The sequence below is a fragment of the Podarcis liolepis genome (genome assembly GCF_965112155.1).
Source record: "Podarcis liolepis genome assembly, chromosome: 3".
NCBI classification, from domain to species: domain Eukaryota; kingdom Metazoa; phylum Chordata; class Lepidosauria; order Squamata; family Lacertidae; genus Podarcis; species Podarcis liolepis.
In genome coordinates this window covers 96,942,325-96,962,688 of record NC_139557.1, presented here as the reverse complement: position 1 = coordinate 96,962,688, position 20,364 = coordinate 96,942,325, and the positions used below count along the sequence as shown (strand labels likewise).

Below are 20,364 nucleotides of genomic sequence, written 5' to 3'. Positions count from 1 at the left end.
GAACTCTTTTCAGAGCAAGGCTCAATTAAAACCTTAAAGGCCCAAAGCACTAAAAAGATTATGCTGCTTCCCCATATGTAGTTCAAATCAAAAACAACCTTAAACTGTAAAATAAAAACATTTTTTGAAATGGCACAAAACTTACAGGTATGCTGAAATTAAAACATCATCTTTCTAAATGTTCTGATTGCAAAATTCTTGATAAATTCATTGAAGTCGACTCGACGAAGCATGCCCACTTCCATGCACAGTAGGGTAAGTGAATCAAGTCTGTTCTGACAGTGTTGTTCTCAGAGGGTTTTTATTCTTTTCAGGTGGAAAGAAAAAAGTATTCTGCAGAGCAGTTAGTATTCATCAATGTTAGAAAAATGATTACTACTTCAATGCTTTTTTTAAATAACAAATTTCAAATTCTTTATTTAAAAACCATTTATTTTTGCTTAGTCTGCCCATTGGGTGATCCGACACTTGGCACAACCTCTCTATCCTTTGTTCATGCAACCAAGAGGCATTATCAGACTTCAAGGACACATTCCACCCAGGCAAAAATATTCAAAGAAGACATGAAGTAGGCCCAGTGAGGAAATGTAAACTGCAGAAAGGGATGTGGTTGAGGAGGCGGTGTAGTTTAGGGAGAGTCCTGAAGAACAGATAAGAAAGCCCTTGTGCTACAGGCAGTTGGCTTTTTTTTAATTACACATTATATGAGTAATACTTTTTAAAAACATGTTTAATGCTGCCACTTTTCTTTGGAAGGAAGCACAGCTTTGTGGGACCCTGATCTGTACTGGGTCCCATGTGGGTTTTCTGCCAAAAATCACTCAGAGTTTCTGTTTGTTCTTGAGGATGCAATAAATAGTACTTTATGGGGCAAAAACTCTATGGGACTTTTAGCAGCATGAAAAGTTTTTTTTTTTAACGTTCAAATTGATAGAAGTAAAAACACAAGGACAATGCAGTTAGTAGTTGATCAGACGCTATAACTTTTTCAACAGGTACCTACTAATCCTATTACCTTAGCTGTCAACCAACAATGTCTTTTTTGGCTTGTGAAATTCTTCACCAATATCCAGGTTTGAATTGTCTCAGTATATGCATGGGGACATCTTCCATTTGTGTAGGCCCAAAGTTTCCACCTAGCAAAGCAGCAAAAGTCTAGATTGTCAGGTGTAGTTCTCTCCATATACACAGGAACCTTTCTTAAAGTAGCAAATGCTGCAGTCCAGATTGCCTGCATCACAGGTCCAGCATGATCAAAATCCATTCATACACAAACTTCACTCATACCTCTGGAATGTGGTTGCCAAGCAACTACTAAATTTTATCTGTTGTTCTCAGAAGTAACTTAACTTCAAGGCTGAATATATTATTGCAAAAGCTGAAGTTCAAACTAGGATACAAACACATCTTTACTAATAATGAAAGAATAGAATTTGAGATGTTTGATACATGTTTTTAAAAGAGTTTGTGAATACTGTATATCATAAATAGCATTATATACAGTGGTGCCTCGCAAGATGAAATTAATTCGTTCCGCAAGTCTCTTCGTCTTGCGAGTTTTTCGTCTTGCGTTGCACGGTTTCCCATAGGAATGCATTGAAAATCAATTAATGCGTTCTTAGGGAAACCGCCTTCAGACCAGGTCCGGGGACAGTCTGTCCCCGGACCTCTTCTGAAGGCTGGGGGGGGGGGGGGACAAGGGCTTTTCTTCCCACCCCAGCATTTTAAAAAACCCCGGGACAGCGGAGGACTTCTCCGCTGTCCAGGCGATCTTAAAATGCTGGCGGGTGGCATTTTAAAATCGCCCCGGGACAGCGGAGGACTTCTCCGCTGTCCGGGGCGATTTAAAAGCCCCTGGGAAGGTGGGCGGGGGGCGAAAGTCTTTGCTCCCCCCCTGCCTTCAAAAGCCCTCTGGGACAGGCAGGCAGGGGGGAGCAAAGACTTTCGCCCCCCGCCCGCCTTCAGAAGGTGTTCCCTCCCCCCCGCCCGGCTTCGGAGCACCGTTCCGAAGCCGGGCGGCGGCGGGAGGTGTTCCCGCCTCGCCGCCCGGCTTCGGAGGAGCCTTCCGAAGCCCGGCGGCGGGTGGAGGTGTTCCCGCCCCACCGCCCGGCTTCAGAGGAGCCTTCCGAAGCCCGGCGGCGGCGGGAGGTGGCGGCCCCGCCCCGCCGCCAGGCTTCGGAGGAGGTCCGAGGACAGTGGGGAAGACGCGCTGCGCTTCCCCGCTGTCCCTGAGATTTCCCTATGGGCTGTCGTCTTACGAAGCAAGCCCATAGGGAAATTCGTTTTGCGAAGCGCCTCCAAAACGGAAAACCCTTTCGTCTAGCGGGTTTTCCGTCTTGCGAGGCGTTCGTCTTGCGGGGTACCACTGTATAAACAACCATAACTATCTCTAACAAACATTAACTTCCCAGTTTGCCAGAAGCACAAGCTGGTCCTAGTGCTTCTGTATATTATGTTTGCCTATTTACTAAAACAATGTGCCAATATAGAAGATGCATTTTAACCCTGATACAGTCCTGGGAATCACAAGTTGGTAGAATGCTGTTGCAACCAGGTCCTGCTTTCCGGTTTTGCATTGGTTGAAGGAATAGGATTCTGGTCCAGATGGGTCATTGACATATTTTGAAGAGCAAAAAAGAGGACGCTATGATGGCCATTCACAGCAAATAAATGCAGTTTGTCCCAATTTTTGCCCCTGAAAAAGATGTGTCCAGAAAAAAGATGACACATGACAACCTTAATATTCAGCAGCACTCTTCTTGTGTCCTAGGAGATGTCTGCCAATGGATATTTATCAAATATGGCTATATGGAACCTTTAGGTTCAGAGATTGTCTATCTCAGAACATTTAAGGTGAGAAGATACAGGTAGGAAAATATTAAGAATATTAACCTTAACCTCTTTTTATGGACTTTCTTGAGCAATTTTAGACGATGGGTGCAAATTTTAGAGGAGGCAGCTTCTATAGATAGTAATGTACAGAACTCCGCTTACTTTAAGGCAATGCAGTCCTGCTGCGTGTTACTAATTAATTAATTAATATCATTAACTGAATTTACACCCCACCCTTCCTCGGTGGGTCCCCGAACTTCCCTCCCCCCAAGTCCTTTTTTATGCGTTGTGCGAGGCATACTGGCTAGTATCCGGAGCAAACTAGCTGTGAAGGTGACATACGCGCGGAATCGGGTCGCTGCTGATTTCCAAGGAAGGGGCTTCCAAACGCCACCTGGGTCGTGGGTGGCGGCGGCGGCGGGTGCGCGCGTGGGGGACAGAACTAAAACTCAGTCTAAATCCTTCCCTGAGCCTGGAGAGCTCAGGGAGCTGGTGTTGTCTGCGTGCCTTCACCACGTCCATAAGCAAAGAAAAGGGCCAGCCAGAGGCTTGCGAGCGAAGGAACTTCTGCCGGCGCCACCTGCTGCTGCCCCAGCTCCTCCCACGCGAGAGGCTCTCGCGCGGCGCTCCGGCCTCAGCGCGATCTCGCGAAGGCGCAACCAGCGTCGGTATTTTGTCCCTCGCGGAGCCCCCTCCTCCAGGTACCGCGCGTTGCTATGGCATTCCTGGCCATAGAGAGCGGCAGCGTTTTCGGCCGGGAAGAGGGTCGGAGGCCGCTGTAGTGGCGGGGCCTTCCTCGGCCGCCTGACGAGACAGGGGAAGGCGGGCGGGCGGCGAGAGAAGGGAGGCCGCCTCAGCCTCCCCTCCCACGTCCCGACCTGGCAGCCTTTCCCTCGGCGCGCCCAGTGCCTGCCTCGGAGGGCTGCGCGGCCTCGCTGGACGCTCCTTCTTCTCCCCCGGCCCCGCCGCCGCCTCCGGGACTCGACTCCGGGGCGGCGGCGGCGGCTGGAAGCGGCGGCGACAGGCGGTTCCCGGAGGCAGAGTCGCTGCTGGGGAAGATGGCGGGGAACGGCGCGGGTTTCGCCGGCGCAGGCAGCAGCGGGGAGATTATCCAGCTCAATGTCGGGGGCACCAGGTGAGCAGCAGGCGGGCGGCGGGGCCTCCGACGGGCGAGGGGGTGGGCTGGGCGAGGAGGGCGGCGAGAGAGGGGGAGCCTCAGGTCGGGGCAGGGCTTGGGAGCAAGGGGCCTGGGGAGCGGAGGAGGGAGCCGAAACGATACTCTCTCTCTCTCTTCCCTGACACCCCGAATTCACGGCAACGAGACCAGGCCTTACTACTGCGGTAACAAACACATTTAGGAGAGAAGTGCATTGAAGTTTACTGGCTACTAGAATCCCGTGGCGAAGTCAAGGCCTTGGACCTTTCATGGTGTGTGTATGCATGTGCGTGTGTGTATGTATGTACATATATATATATATATATATATATACACACACACACACACACACACACACACATATACATACAGTGGTACCTCGGGTTACATATGCTTCAGGTTACATACGCTTCAAGTTACAGACTCCGCTAACCCAGAAATAATACCTTGGGTTAAGAACTTTGCTTCAGGATAAGAACAGAAATCATGCTCCAGCGGCGCGACGGCAGCAGGAGGCCCCATTAGCTAAAGTGGTGCTTCAGGTTAAGAACAGTTTCAGGTTAAGAACGGACCTCCAGAACGAATTAAGTTCTTAACCCGAGGTACCACTGTACACACATACATATATATACCCACACCAACGTATGTGTGTGCGTACCTTGCCGCTTTAGGTACTTTATAACTTGCTTGAGGGATGGTGTCACTGGTAAAAAAACTCCGTGAGATTCATAGAATCAGAATAACTGTGGATGGGGAGCCCCAAGCGTCATCTAGTCCACCCCCTGCAATGCAGGGATTGCAACTGAAGAGCCCCTGGTGGATGGGCATCCAACCTCTGCTTACAAACGTCTGTTGGAGAGTCCAACAGCTCCCGAGGTTGAATGGTCAGCACTGTGTGTGCGTCTGGGCCCTGCACATGTATGACGTGTGCTCTCTAGCAACATTCCAGCCTTTTTAATACCTTTTGACGTACAATTTAGTAACTCCACAGGGTCTGTTAGGCCTTTCCGGACTTGGCTTCCCTGGTCCAAACATGCCTTGTTCCTTCCATAGTGTGCTCTGTCAAACATGGGCCTGCGATCTGGCCCACAGAGGGATCTCCACGGCAGTGAACTGGCCCAGGCAAGGTAAACCTTGCCGACCCCCGTGGTAAGCCAAACCATGGTTTAGATCACATCAGCCAGATGACCAGGGGGAGGAGTGCAATAACCACAGTCTCCTCTGTGGGAACCTTCACATGTGTAATTAAGCCATGGTTTGGCTTAGCATTATGTATGAACCACCTCATTTGGTTGGATCTCTTGGAGAATATTTTATCCGGGGGATACTTCAGCAAAGTGTATTGGGGAGGAAGCGCCTCACATTACCTACTATACTGTTCTAAAGCAGTGGTTCCCAACCTTTTTTTGGCCATGCCCCACCACAGCATCTCTAAAATCACCTCCCTGTGACATATAATTCTTATTATTCAAAAAGTGAACTCCTGTTCATGTGGACGAAGCCTAAAAGGCCATTAACTGTTAATAACTCATTCTTGAATTGCCCCCCCCATCAAATTGCCCCCCCATCAAATTGCCCCCCCATCAAATTGCCCCCCATGGGGTGTGCACCCCACGTTGGGAACCACAGTTCTAGGGGCTCCTTAAGTCCTCTAGAGCAGTGTTTCCCAACCGGTGTTCCGCGGCACAGTAGTGTGCCGCGAGATGTTGCCTGGTGTGCCGCGGCGGCGGCTGCTACTGCAAAGCAGGGAGAGAAGGAGGCGGCGGCGGGGAGCCGGGCAGGGAAGTTGCTGCTGGGGATGAAGAGGCGACGGCAGCGGGAGGCGGACTTCTCTCCCTCTCTGGTGCTGCTGCTGTGAGGCGCTTGCCAGCCCACCGGCCCCTCCTGAGCGGGATATGGGTGGGCGGGGTGGGTGGGTGGGGGAGAGGCGCCGGGCCCGCCTCGTGCCCTGACAGGAGCTGCCGCTGCGCCCGCCGGCGCCCTTGACGCGGCACCCCTCATGCCGCCTCGAGAGGCGTTGGGGGGCAGCGAGACTCTGCCGGGCCCCGCCCCTCAGCGCTCGGCTTCAGGGCTGTCTTGCGAGGGGGCGGCGGGACAAGGCTCTGAGGAGAACCTCGCTCGCTGTCCCGCGTCGCTTTTCCTCACGTCGTTTTCCCTTTCCCTTGAGGGGACGGGGAGGTGAAGGGAGCCCGCCTTCCTCCTCGCACGTGGCGAGTCGTCGGTGGAGGTAGAGAAACCACGCACATTAGATATTCATAATAATAATAATGGTTTGAAATTTAAGACTCCCCCCCCCAAGGAAAAGGCACTTTCTTGCCCTGCCCGTGGACCAGGAGGTCGCGGCGGGCGAGGCCTTCAGCAGCGGGGCCCTTATTTGCACTGCCAGCCTGACCTTCACCCTCTTACATATAGAGAGGAAAGGAGACACGGAGGTGCAAAGGCTTGCGGGGCAGAAGTAAGCCCCACTGAGTTCATCAGGGGTGCCTATGTGAATACAGTATGATATTGGGGGGGAGGCAAGTAAACCCCGCCCTGCATAGTTGATCACATTGGCAATGCCCATCAACTGGGGGACTGGCCCCCTCAAATGTTTTATTGGGGGACCTGGGGTGCAGGGGGGCCGGGCGCAACATCTTGGGGGGGGGCGCGCTCGCACTCGAGTGCTAAAATCCACGGGTTAGGGGGCACAAATTATTTGTCTTGCCCCGGGTGCTGACAACCCACGCTACGCCACTGGTCATCGGCTCCGGTTGTTGCCTTTCTCTGCCGAGGTCGGTGGACCTTGCGCCCGGTGGACATGAGCCAACAGTGTGATGCGGCAGCTAAAAAAGCCAATGCAATTCTGGGCTGCATCAAAAGGAGTATAGCATCTAGATCAAGGGAAGTAATAGTGCCACTGTATTCTGCTCTGGTCAGACCTCACCTGGAGTACTGTGTCCAGTTCTGGGCACCACAATTCAAGAAGGACACTGACAAACTGGAACGTGTCCAGAGGAGGGCAACCAAAATGGTCAAAGGCCTGGAAACGATGCCTTATGAGGAACGGCTAAGGGAGCTGGGCATGTTTAGCCTGGAGAAGAGGAGGTTAAGGGGTGATATGATAGCCATGTTCAAATATATAAAAGGATGTCACATAGAGGAGGGAGAAAGGTTGTTTTCTGCTGCTCCAGAGAAGCGGACACGGAGCAATGGATCCAAACTACAAGAAAGAAGATTCCACCTAAACATTAGGAAGAACTTCCTGACAGTAAGAGCTGTTCGACAGTGGAATTTGCTGCCAAGGAGTGTGGTGGAGTCTCCTACTTTGGAGGTCTTTAAGCAGAGGCTTGACAACCATATGTCAGGAGTGCTCTGATGGTGTTTCCTGCTTGGCAGGGGGTTGGACTCGATGGCCCTTGTGGTCTCTTCCAACTCTATGATTCTATGATTCTATGACCCCGAGCCTAGGCTTCCTTCCCGCACCCCGCTTTCCGAAGACCGCACACCAGTTGGGCCAGTACATATTCCCCTCCCATGACTGGAGCGGAATAGCCCTTTCTCTTCTTCCCCAACCCTTGTCGTTGGAGGAGTCCCTCAGTCCCTCGCTTTGCTGCCTCCTCCCCCCCCCCACCCCCAAAGCTTGGAGGTTCCCCGGCAAGGGGGAGGGAAAAAAATTGAAAGTTACACTTTCGTGCGTCCCTCCCGGCGTGACGCTGCGCGCTGACGTCACGGGGCTGTAATGGTGGTGTGCCTCGAGATTTTTTTCATCAAACAAGTGTGCCTTTGCCCAAAAAAGGTTGGGAAACACTGCTCTAGAGCAGTGTTCCCCAACCTTGGGCCTCCAGCTGTTTTTGGACTACAATTCCCATCATCCTTGACCACTGGACTTGCTAGCGAGGGATGATGGGAGTTGTAGTCCAAAAACAGCTGGAGGCCCAAGGTTGGGAAACACTGCTCTAGAGCATACTTCTAGGAGAGGGGGCATCCAGAAGAATTGTCTTCCTTTGGCCTTTCTGTTGTGACTATCCCATTCTGTGAGCTGAGCTCTGTTTATCAGAGCTCTGAATCTAGGCCAAAGTATTACACAACATGAAACACTCGTATATTACTGAAAACAAAAAGCGATATTGTTAGGTGAAAAATAGAAACCTGCTTTATTCTGTATCTTGACAGTCTAACAATTGTAGTGCAGTTATTGAAAAAACGATTGAAAAGCAGGATATTGTAATTCAGAATGGTATATTGATAAATAACAAATGTTGCAGATACTACAAAATAATTTTTCAATAAGTTTCAATTGTCTTTTGTTGATTTGCAATAGTTTTATTGAATCCCTCAATTTTACCCATTAAAAGTTTTCTAAATGTCAAAAGTGCATCAACTTGCATCACATCTAAGTGATCCTCTTAACCTGTTGTTCATAGTAGTATTGACTTGTCTATTTTATAGAAAAACTGAAATTAATGTATTACTTGATAATAAGTTGGTGTTATCAAAAGAGCATATTGGAAAATAAGATTGATGAACAATGTTATAATCATTGTGGCCTTTTATATGTTCACAGTACCTTTTTTTAATCAGGCTGATAAATTGCAACAAAACAAACTAAAGTTTATTTCTGTTGGTGCCAAGTAGAATATACCCAGTCTTGATTATAGTTCATAGCAGAGCTTCCTTGAGAAAATTGGATTGAATAGCCTACCAGCTACATTAAAGGCACTCATCTACTTTGAAAAAGAACTGAGATTATCATTCTTTTGTTTTGACACTTGTACCAGAGAAAATATAAAAATTGTGAAAAATCCACAGTTGGCAAATCTTTATTAGGACCAACCAGAATGTCTCAAATAGTGAGCAAACTCTTGAACACTTCATCATATGAGAACTTGTGCAAAGCAGGCATGGGAAAGAGGAAGGCATGACAACAAAGAGCTTGTTGTTAACACTTATAAGTTGTATATTGCTTACTTGCCAAAATGACTTCTAAGTGGCTTACAAGTATAAAACCAGTTATAAGAATATAGTCACACAGTGCTTTTTCTGGGGGGGATGCAGGGGTACACATATCCCTAAACATTTTGTGAATCTAAGTTTGGCCTTATTGAGGGGCAGTATTTCAATATGAGTAGGAAAATGAGAGTACCCCCAAACATTTTTTTTTTAGAAAAAAAGCACTGGTCACACATAATTAAGATGCACAATAAAACAATTTTATCAAAACATTAAATATTCATAATTAAAATGTACAATAAGAAGGCCTGTTAAAACACCAGTTAACTACAATTTAAACAGGAGGTTCAGTTAGGAGATGAGGGGAATGTCCCTTTAAAGAGGTATGTCTTCAAGGGCTAGTGGAATGCCAGTATCATGAGGTTTATCATAATTCAGCAGAGATGGCATTCCACAACACTGGTGCCACTAGTAGAAAAGACGGCCTCTGATTGATTGATTGATTGATTGATTGAATTTATATACTCACCTTATACCTGGAGGTCTCAGGGCAGTTACCACAAGCTGTTAATCATCACTGCTATTATAGTCATAAAGTCTGCTTATAGTCTTGGTCTCAAGATGGAGAATGACTATGGGATTAGATTAGTTTCTCCTAGTGTCTGTTTACACCCAGTATTACGAGACAAAGAAGTAATGGGTGGATCCCCTTTTTAAAATTTTTAAAATCCAGCAGTTTTCCAGATCTGATTCCAGCCTTAAGCAAAACACACATATTGCTGGTTAGACAGAGAGTATGAAAAGTGATGTAACTTCTAAACTGAGGGACAAACATTTTTAAAATCTAAACATGGCATCCTACTACTTGTGAGGTTAAAAAACAGCTATCCTTGGTGTGCTTTCTTTTAAATTCCTACACTTTGCTGTGGCAATTAAGTTTTTGTAAATAACGTATCATTGTTGTATGTTGCTATACGTAGTAATGTTATTTGTATCTTAACATCTAAGTAACAGCCTTCTGGTGCCATTCATCAACAACTACTGCTCTGTAACATCCCTTCATTTTCATGAAAATTGTGGGGGAATATTTTTGGATCATGTTGTTCCGCAAAACATGTAATTAACCTGGAGGCGAAAATTTGCAGTCAAATACTACCACAGAATTAGCAGGGTCGGTTTTGTATTTTAAGATGTACTTTGCTCCTTCTTGGTAGGTTTCATTTGACTCAACAGGACTAATTTCCCTGTTGTTTGGATTCTATTCTGTATTTTTATATCATGGGTACTGAACTGTGTTCAAGTTAGCATTGTTTGTTTGACTTTTTGGAAACAATACGTTTGTTCTAGCTCCTGAAGTTTTGTTATTTGAGTGAGTTTCTATAGGTCAATAAATAATAATAAATAATAAACTAGGATTACAAGAGTGTTTGAATTCTGCTTGATTGACCCTTCAAACTTACTGCTAAAAAGTTAACTAGGAAAAAATGTAGTTCTGACCGCTTTTTTCATAGGAGAAAGTTTTCAAGTTTCCAGTTTTCAAGCTTAAAATGACTATATTGAGCCCTTTGTTCAGAGAAGATTTGGCTTTGTCATGCCCTTATTGCAAAACTGCACAGAATCTGCATTGTGTATAATACAGAGGCTCCTATATGCTATCTGTTCTACTCCCTTTTTTCTATTTTTTGGGATACTATAGAATCATAGACCCTTGGGGTCCCTTCCAATTCTACAGTTCTGTGATTCTGTAGTAACCAAAAAAATACAAACAAGCAACTTTTGTGTGTATGGGAAAAAGGAGACATTTATTTGTGGTAATAACAACTGCAAAGGCCTGATCTTTGGGTCCTAATCCAAATAAAGATAGCTTGGATTAACTTCCGCTGAAAGCTGTAGGACTAACTTTGTTGCTGCTAACTCGTTTCATTGGTCTCAATGGGATAGTCAAGACTAATTTTAGCTGACTGAGACCTTGCCAATTGCTTCCTTTTTGCATGGGTTCCTAGAATAATGAATGAGGGGCTACTGGGGGTGGGGAGAAAGAGAGGAATGAGAAGTCCTGTTGCTTGAACAGAGGCCTTCTTGCACTTTTTGGGGTCTTGCCCACTGTGTTCAAACACTATTTTTCTTAGGTAGGAAAGAATTAACTAAATAAGTAAAAAAAAAAATATGTTGGTTGTGGGGAGGGAACTTACCAGTCCAGTTCCTGACTTCTAATATTTCTGTTCCAGGTTCAGCACTTCAAGACAAACACTAATGTGGATTCCGGACTCCTTTTTTTCCAGGTATTTTGAAGCCAGATCTTATAGATCTTTACTCAGTCTAAGTTCAATAAGTCTTAAGGTAAAGGGTAAAGGGGCCCCTGACCATTAGGTCCAGTCGTGGCTGACTCTGGGGTTGCGGCGCTCATCTCGCTTTATTGGCCGAGGGAGCCGGCATACAGCTTCCGGGTCATGTGGCCAGCATGACTAAGCCGCTTCTGGCAAACCAGAGCAGCGCACGGAAAAGCCGTTTACCTTCCTGCCGGAGCGGTACTTATTTATCTACTTGTATTTTGACGTGTTTCAAACTGCACTCCCCAGTAAATCTTCAGTAGCTTTTTTTTTTTTTTTACATTGACCAGTGTGTCTAAGTGTGTAGTTTACCTACTTTGTAGCTTTGTAGCCCAGTTCATAATTAGGCTAGTGTTCAAGTCTGAAGTCTAACATTTCTTATCAGTTTCATGTTATGGGTATGTTACATAAATAAGCCCTTGTGTGTTGCATTTACACATCATAGTGATCTCTGAGGAAATACTTTCTCAAAATTGTTAGTACAATGTGAGGGTGGAACCATGTGTTTATCAGCAAATGCATGTTTACAAATCTGCATTTCTGAGAATGAATGGAATGGTGCAGAAGAGCATTTTTAGGGAAGAATTGGAAGGAGAAATGGTGGGGTTCTTAATTCCTGCTATACCCACTAATTATTTCCTGCAAATGCCCCTACATAAGCTTTATGGCAGACGTGTGGGACTTAAAACCACATGTTTCTATGATTTGTGATTTTGGGACTGCATAGAAAAACATCCTGTTGGTAGATATCATCCCTCCTTTTTCAGAGCAGAAGAGAAACTAGGAATCTTCACCCAACTCTTCTTACCAAGTTATATTGTAAATTAGCTTTATTTGTTTTCAGTTTGCTGAGTGGAAGAATTTCAACACTGAAAGATGAAACTGGTGCTGTGAGTATTCCTTTCTAAAAAAGAAGATTGTGATATGAAAGTTGATTACTTTATTGGGTTTAGCTGGATGAAACCATTGGAATCTATGTATATCATATAAATTCATTTGTATAAATGCAAAGGCTTTCATATTGTAAGCCAATGTAAAATACAGGTGGTTATAATATTTTGGTTTGGATTGATCAATTATATGAGAGGAGGCCTAATCCCAAAAGGGTTCTGCTGTACATCTGAGCAAGAACAGCAGAACAGCAAAAATAAAAATTTAAAAAATGCAAGAAACAATAGAGAAGCAGCCCTGGTAAACCATAGAAACAATAGAAAAAGTTACCCAGATACAATACTTGCCAAACAAAAGACTGCTTGGTCAGATGTTCTGGTCACGTAATTCTTGGCAATCAGTAAGAGTAAGGAGTAAATATTAAATAACTTTATGCATATACACCTACAAACCAGCCTGATTTGCCTGAATCCTGAGTTTGTGTGTGCAGAATCTTGTTTTACATTCCAGACTTTTCCAGGAAATGACACTTGATTTATAATACAATTTGCAATTTGAACTGGACAAATTTGTATTCTAAACTGGTGAATTGTGCACTTTTGCAACATCTCTAGTTAGAATGGAGAGACTCTTTCAGTCTTGTGCTCAGTTGAATGATGGAGACAAATTGTGGCTGCTGGTAATTGTAAGCATCATGAAAATGCAAAGTTAGAAAAGATCACTTTTTTGTAGGGATGAATAATGGCAGAATTAAGCATTTCAGGTCACAGATTTATGCTGCAGAATTAAGCCTGTGTTTAAACTGCTCCCATTGAAATAAATAAAGACTTCAGAGTGTGTAATTTCTTGTATTCTAAAACTTATATGTTAAGCTAATAAATGGGCTCTCGTTTCTTCATAGATATTTATTGACAGAGATCCTGCAGCATTTGCACCTATTTTAAATTTTCTTCGAACAAAGGAGTTAGATTTGCGGTAAGAAACTCAGTGTTAATTCTCACTCTGATTTTAAAAACGCTTCTGGTGGAAGATTGTTATAAAAATCACTCTTAAGTTCACTTAAATTGAAGTTTTAAAAAATTTATACTTGTGAAAGTATCAGTTCAGTAGTATCCCCTGAACTCCACAGAATAATCTACTCTCCCAAATATTTGAGGTGAATTTCTGCAGGAAATTCAAGTGGCCCCTGATTTCTGAAAGACTGTTAGGTCTTCCTTAAGGCTTTGCTGTATGAGAGACTTTAAATATCCTCTTGTAACCTGTGTACTAGACACTTATAGCCCAATCTAAGAGCTAAAACCTCACACATTAAAGTATATGTACACTTTTTGAGGCATAATCCTGAAAGGGTTCAACTTGAAGAAACTTGCCAGGCCTTTGAGCTAAGCCACCTTTGTTTTGTGCATTTGCCTCAGCTGAGGCACTCGCATTCACCCACCCATGTGACAACACTTAGCTCTGTCATCTGTGTGTTAGATTGAACTTTTAGTCAGCACATTCTATATGTTTCCCATAAGACTTTTGTGATTTCTACTGCTCATAGCAGCTTAATTTTTATATATATATATAAAAGTTTTCAAAGAACAGAGGTTTTGTTTGAGTGTTCCAGACTATATCCTTTCACAAAACTTTAGTTTAACATTTGTGTAGATGTTTCTGTTGATCTGTAGCATTTAAAGATGTTCTCAGTTGTTTAATCAAAGTATTTTATCATGTTAAAATAAAACTTCCTATCAATGATTTAGTTTTTTATGTTTAGAATATTGATTGTTGTGCTAAGAAACTGCATTATTTAATTTTTAAATATTTCTGTTTTTTACCTTTTTGCAGGGGAGTAAGCATTAATGTACTTAGGCATGAAGCAGAGTTTTATGGAATTACACCTTTAGGTAAATATATGGATTTAAATTACCCACTAGTTTGAACATCATGATGAGTTAATAATCATTTTAAAGAACCATCAGTAGTGGTAAGAGAGCTCTCCTTCCTCTCCACAATTAAGCCATATATATTGTCATTCCCAGGTGACTTTTTGGGTGGGTTGAGGGGCCACCAACCAGTGGGAAGACCTCTTATTGCTTCCCCTTCACTTCCTCTGTGTTCTGCCACCAACAGAGTACATTTCATTGGGAGTCAAGACAGAATGTTTTTTGAGATCAGCACATTGATCTCCTAAGAGAGGTTTGATTTAAGTGCCATGTTGATTATATTTTTGGTGGGTGGCTATGATTTCTTTTTTTATAAACATATGCTGATTACTTGTAGATTTCTTGTCTTGGTATGTTTTTAAAGTTCTCTCATGTTGTTATGATTTTAAGCCCTGCTTCCTAAGGTTCTAGGGCGTTTTACAACAATTTAAAATACAGCGTCAAAAACAGATTAAAACAAAGTATAATAATAAAAGCAGGGTGGGTTATAAAAACATACATCTCAGGTGTCAAAGGGCAGGGTTATAACTGTACAACTGGAGGTTTAATGTTATAAACCATAGTGGCCTTCTTGAGACCCAAAGGGTAGTATATAAATTAGTTTATAGTTAAATTAAATTTGCATTCACATATGTATAACAATTTATATGCTGTTTCCTTTCAGTAAGAAGATTACTGTTGTGTGAAGAGCTAGAGCGCTCCTCTTGTGGCAGTGTCCTCTTCCATGGATACCTGCCACCTCCAGGTACTTGAGCATGCTTTGTATGCCATTTTTTATTTCAGCATCAAGAAACAACTCCTGAAATTCTCTGTGGCTTTACATGAAATACTCTCAGCTCTGTGTGGCGTTTGAGCTGGTCAAAGCATTGTGGGGTTTGCTATGTATAGGCTGATGCCTGCTGAAGCTTCCACTTCAAGAACTTATCAGGATTCTCTCCATCTCTGCTGCCACCTTTACGTTAGTTCTGTGTGTACACCAGAATCACTTTCCTGCTGTTGCCATAGTGTCTACCCTATCATAAGCATTCTCATTGGGGTTTTGAGGTCACTACAATAGACCTTTTCAAGATCATGCCTCACCCCAGCTGCTTGTTACTGCTGCTGTACATTATGCATCTTCTTCGGGTCTCTGGTTAAGGAGGGTTAGTTCAGACAAACAGTTGTGGGTCGCCACTGGGAAATATATCTGTGTACCTAATGTCTATTGGATGTCTGGCAATCATGTGAATGCTTAATTACAAGGCTGCAGTACATTGTTGTATTTCTCAGGTGATTTAGATTTTCTAGAAAGGGACTGATATATACCTTAGTTTTCTGTGTATAAGATGATTTTTTTGTTATAAAATAACGTTAAAAATGGGGGGGTTGTCTTTTACACGGATAGTGCTGCGGGGGGATGTGCAGTTGGTTGCAGCCGCGAGCAGGAGTTTGTCAGTGGCGATTGGTGGCTGCGGCAAGGGCTGCTGTTGATTGGCTGTTGCTGTGGCAATTGGGCGGGTCAGACGATTGGTGGCTTCCGCGATTGGCAGTGTCGGTCAGGCGGGTTAGCAATTTTCAGCAACCCCCCCCCCAAAAAAAACCCTCAACAACTTTCATCCCCAAAAAACAACTCTGGGCAATCTCCCCTCATTTTCTTAATTTTGGAGTCCCCAAAAATAGGGGTCATCTTATACATGGTGTGTGTGTGTGTGTGTGTGTGTGTGTGTGAGAGAGAGAGAGAGAGAGAGAGAGAGAGAGAGAGAGAGAGATAGATAGATACACGGAAAAAATATGGTACTTCCCACTGAAGCCACTCTTATCTCTAAATGAGATAGAAATATTGCTTTGATGTTAAGTCAGTGTAAACCAAAACTCTGTGGTAAAGTAGTTCTTAATACTATTGAGGCAATTACGGATTAGTTCTGGAGGCTGCTATACTTCCACTGAGGGTTGGGCAGCGCCATGGAATAGCATGGGATGGGAGCAGGAATAGTCAGGAGGGGGAAGTTGGCCAAAATCGTTGAGGTACTGCAGATAAATGGAGCTTGAAATGTGCAAGGTACTTAGTCTGATTAATTTGAGAAGTTTTCCCTTCCTGTTGCAGCCCCTTGTGCATTTTGGAGGGACGGGATGTGAAAGTCCACTGTCATGAGCTTCCTTCTGCTTGCCAGGAAAGGTGTAGCAGCCTTTATCTAAGCACAGTAAAACCAGATTAGACAAATTTCTTATTTTCTTTAGGCATTCCAAGTCGTAGGATTAGCCCTTCTTCAGGAGCATCTACTGAAGTCAGAGCACCTCAGAGCTGTCCTGAAAGTGAGGCCCGAGGAGGGAATATGCAGACTTCACTTGCTGGTACTGGAGAAGATACAGTCAGGCTAGGTGAGCAAAACTATCTTCATTTCTTTAATGCATTTAAAATATTTGTGGAAAAATAATTTGCAAGTGTATCTAAAAAAAGCCTAAGTTAGTTCTTGCCGATCCTTCAAAATTGTGACAAGTTGCAGATTTGAGTGAAGACTAGCCCTGCAGTGCAAGCATCATAAATGAGATATAAGTACGTGCAGGCTGCAACTTGGTTGTGTACTCTGCTAAAAAATAATAATTGAATACTATTAACTAGGTTGTAGTACAGTGGTGCTCCGCAAGACGAATGCCTCGCAAGACGGAAAACTCGCTAGACGAAAGAGTTTTCCGTTTTGGAGGTGCTTCGCAAAACGAATCTCCTATGGGCTTGCTTCGCAAGACGAAAATGTCTTGCGAGTTCCTGCGGGGTTTTTTTCCTTCCCCCCCCTTTTTTCTAAGCTGCTAAACCGCTTATCAGCTGATCCGATAAGCAGATAAGCCGCTAAAAGCCGCTAATCCGTCAATGGGCTTGCTTCGCAAGACGAAAAAACCGCTAGACGAAGAGAATCACAGAACGGATTCTTTTCGTCTTGCGAGGCACCACTGTATAGGGCCAGGTATTGAATGGTGATCATCTGTCTGCTTCTGGGGTAAACCTTCTTCCTCTGGAAAGAGCGCAGAAGGGCTTGTGTGCTTACAGTAGCCATAGTATTCTGCCTTAGTTCCCCAGAGCTTGCTCTGCTCTGCTAACTCTTCCATGCCAAATGCAGCTCATCATGTGCATCAGCAGCTTTATTACAGCTGCAGAATTTCAGAATACTCACTGCTCTGGCAAAATAGGTGAAGAAAAGACTCATGACCATCAATTCAGTAACCTCACTTAACCTCTGCTGTGTGTGTTTTTTTCTTTTTTAAGGGTTTCCTGTGGATCCACGAAAGGTTTTGATAGTGGCTGGCCATCACAACTGGATTGTAGCTGCATATGCTCACTTTGCAGTTTGCTATAGGTAAAGATGCAATGAGCAGCACTGTTTCAGTCTATATTCCAGTAATTGTGCTCTACAGGACAAAGTTTTCATAAAATACGAGCTATGAGTTCATTAAAAGGAACAAAGTTTTTGTTTATTTTTTGTTAATAGTGTGTGGAGTACTGAGGCAAGAACAAGAAGCTTTGTAAGAGGGATGGGAAATCTGTGGTCCTCCAGATGTGGCTGGACTACAATTTCCATAATTCCTGACCATTGACCATGTTGTTGATGCTGCTAGGAAAGTGTTCAACAATATCTGGAGGTCCCCACCCCTGCTTTATGACTTCAACTTACGATTGCCCTTGCAGAACTAGATATCGTCCACAGAGCAAACATTTTGAATCAGTCTTATGGCCACTTTCCCCAAGTATTCTTGTATTCCGGCATACATGCACAACTGCAAAATTTGTATTCGTGTTTCAGATGTGCTCCTTCCCTTTAAAATATACAGAAGCAGCAAACAGGAAAGAATTGGAATCCCCTCTTCATTTATTTTAAAAGGAAAAGGCATGCTTGAAATCTGATACTTCTAACAGTTGCAGTTCCGGAAATATTCTGTGAAAAGTTGTTTTGAGGGACTCAGAATAAATGTAGGTAATTTGTTCACTCAACAGGTAAAGTATAATGAAGCCCATTATATTGAGTACATAGGAGGTCATTTGTGACCAAAACTTATCTTCAGGAATTACTATGTGCATAAGACATTAACAAAATATTTCAGTTGTGTGGAGTAAGTCTGTGTTAGGGCATTTCAAGATGTGATTCTGTGAGTCAGTGCTCCAGTATAAATTCATTGAGGATATGGTGCCTTAATTAGGGATGTGAGACAGTGCCACCATGTAATAAAAAACAGAATGGGCTGTTGCTACATTTGATTAAAGCTTGTAGTTGGCATGAAAGTAATATTTAAACCATAATTAAAATAAGCTGGTTAGTGTGTAGCATGCTTATTCACATTGCTAAAACCACATGCACTTTGCTCTTCCCTCTCAGGAAACCTATGGTCTTGTCTTGGTTCATGTCTTGGATGTAATTTCAAGGCAGACTATGACTCGCCCCCCAGCAACATGGCAGGAGCAAGGGAGAAGCAAAGTGCTCGAGATTTCAGCAGTGTGCACGAGCATGGTACTCATTCACAGTAAACTGTAGGGTTATTTGGTTTTTTTATGTTTAATGTGACATGCCCCCACTACCAGGATTGTCACTACATTTTAGAGACCTGAGAAGTACTGATAAGACTTCACACCCCCTCCCCATAAGGTAGCTTCCTATGTCCTTCAGAGTATAAGGGGGGTGGGGAACTCTTATCCAGGTGGCTTTCCACGTTCAACAGATGAATCAGGAGCACACTCTTAAGGTTGCTCTTGATCCTTCCTTGGTGCAGCCCAAATTGCAACCTTCAGTACATGCTTGCAAAAAAAGAGTCTGTGCACGTCTGAGTTTTCCTTTCCAGCTGTAATTCAGCACTTTTTGAATTTTGACTCTTTTTGTTGCCCAGTGACTGGACAGGAAGAATCAGGAGTACACTTAGAGTTTACCTGTCTTGCACTTGATGTCCTATGCCATTACGTAACAGGGTTGGATGTGCTTTGGGCCAAACTATGCTGTGGGCCAAATGAGGTGCTGCAAATAAGGCTGCAGGTTTCCCACCACTGTAGATTAGTTACAACATTTCTACTATACTGTTGCTTTCTGTCTAGTTTGCATTTGAGTGTTCAACAGTGAATGAATACCCATCAGCCTGCATATTTCCCCATAGGAAATATGGAAAGAGGAAAGAAAACACTCTTCTCTTGTGCAAAGATGGAGCAGCTGCTTTGTTCTGAGCTGCACAAAGAAGGATAGAAATGTTCCCTATACTGCCCTCATTTATACCATACTAGACATGGTCCCAGCATAATTTTTTATGCATGATTTTCATGCTCCAGACAAATAGATTACTTCTTACAAGGACAGTCTCATTCAGAATAGTTATTATGTAATAACCTTATTACATCCCATTCCACCAGGCTGCAGCAGTTTTGGTTGAGAGACCCAAATATCATTGGTCTTTTCCCCTCCCCCAACTGTCTCCATTCCAGCCACTCATTATAAGAACTATTGTGGAACTTTAAAAGTTAGGGCTTGCCTTTCTTGTTCTTCTTTCCCTACCCATCCTTTTTGTGTTGCGTCTGCTAGATTGTAAGCCTACAGGCAGGGAGGGACTATCCCATTTTTAATCTGTGCACAGCACCTAGAAAGCGCTATTATGCTTTATAATGATACATCCCATCTCCCTCCCCATTGCTGGGAATCTGCCGATTATGTGAAATTAGCAAGAGAAAGATGTCCCAGGAGTCTGCCTTTCAGAATAGTAGACAAAGTGTGTTTCACTCCTTTCCTTTGAAACATATTGGTTTAGATAAATCCAGACTGTGACTTATAATAATCCACTGTTCCTTATTAGATATATCTAGATCTTATCTTGTAGGTACCGAAGTTAAGTTTCATTTTTTTCTCCTCTGTTTGTAGGCATTTTAAAAAAATATGATATACATCAAATAATTTTTCTGCTCCCTTTTGACAAGTTGGAATAACTGTTCATTGAAGTTTTGGCATATCCTGGAAAACCTGCTTGCAAAAATACGTTTTTGTGTATCTTTCTCTTAGAATCAAAGAATCCTCTGGATGGCAACAAGTGTTCACGAGTCCCTATTTAGACTGGACTATTGAACGTGTTGCTCTCAATGCCAAGGTTGTTGGTGGTCCACATGGAGACAAAGATAAAATGGTTGCTGTCGCATCTGAGAGCAGTATCATCTTATGGAGCGTTCAGGACGGTGGTAGTGGCAGTGAAATAGGCAAGTGTGCACTCTCGTTCCTGTTCCTAATAATATATATTGGCTCACTGTTTTCCAATTACACTGTGCAATTGCTTGTCAAACTTTTTGGCCGCAGTGAATGAAAGG

At 43.7% G+C, this 20,364-nt stretch overlaps 1 protein-coding gene across 1 annotated transcript in view; it reads left to right on the top strand.

The window, feature by feature from the left end:
- Nucleotides 1-3,446: 3,446 nt before the first annotated feature.
- Nucleotides 3,447-20,364, top strand: part of KCTD3 (potassium channel tetramerization domain containing 3) — a 32,822-nt gene continuing 15,904 nt past the window's right edge. Inside the window, exons 1-9 of the mRNA XM_083494329.1 lie at nt 3,447-3,967; nt 11,146-11,199; nt 12,092-12,137; nt 13,040-13,113; nt 13,969-14,027; nt 14,731-14,811; nt 16,284-16,424; nt 17,305-17,395; nt 20,066-20,256. Of these exons, the coding sequence (XP_083350455.1) occupies nt 3,891-3,967; nt 11,146-11,199; nt 12,092-12,137; nt 13,040-13,113; nt 13,969-14,027; nt 14,731-14,811; nt 16,284-16,424; nt 17,305-17,395; nt 20,066-20,256 (814 nt within the window). The 5' untranslated portion in view covers nt 3,447-3,890. The remainder of the gene's footprint in view (nt 3,968-11,145; nt 11,200-12,091; nt 12,138-13,039; nt 13,114-13,968; nt 14,028-14,730; nt 14,812-16,283; nt 16,425-17,304; nt 17,396-20,065; nt 20,257-20,364) is intronic.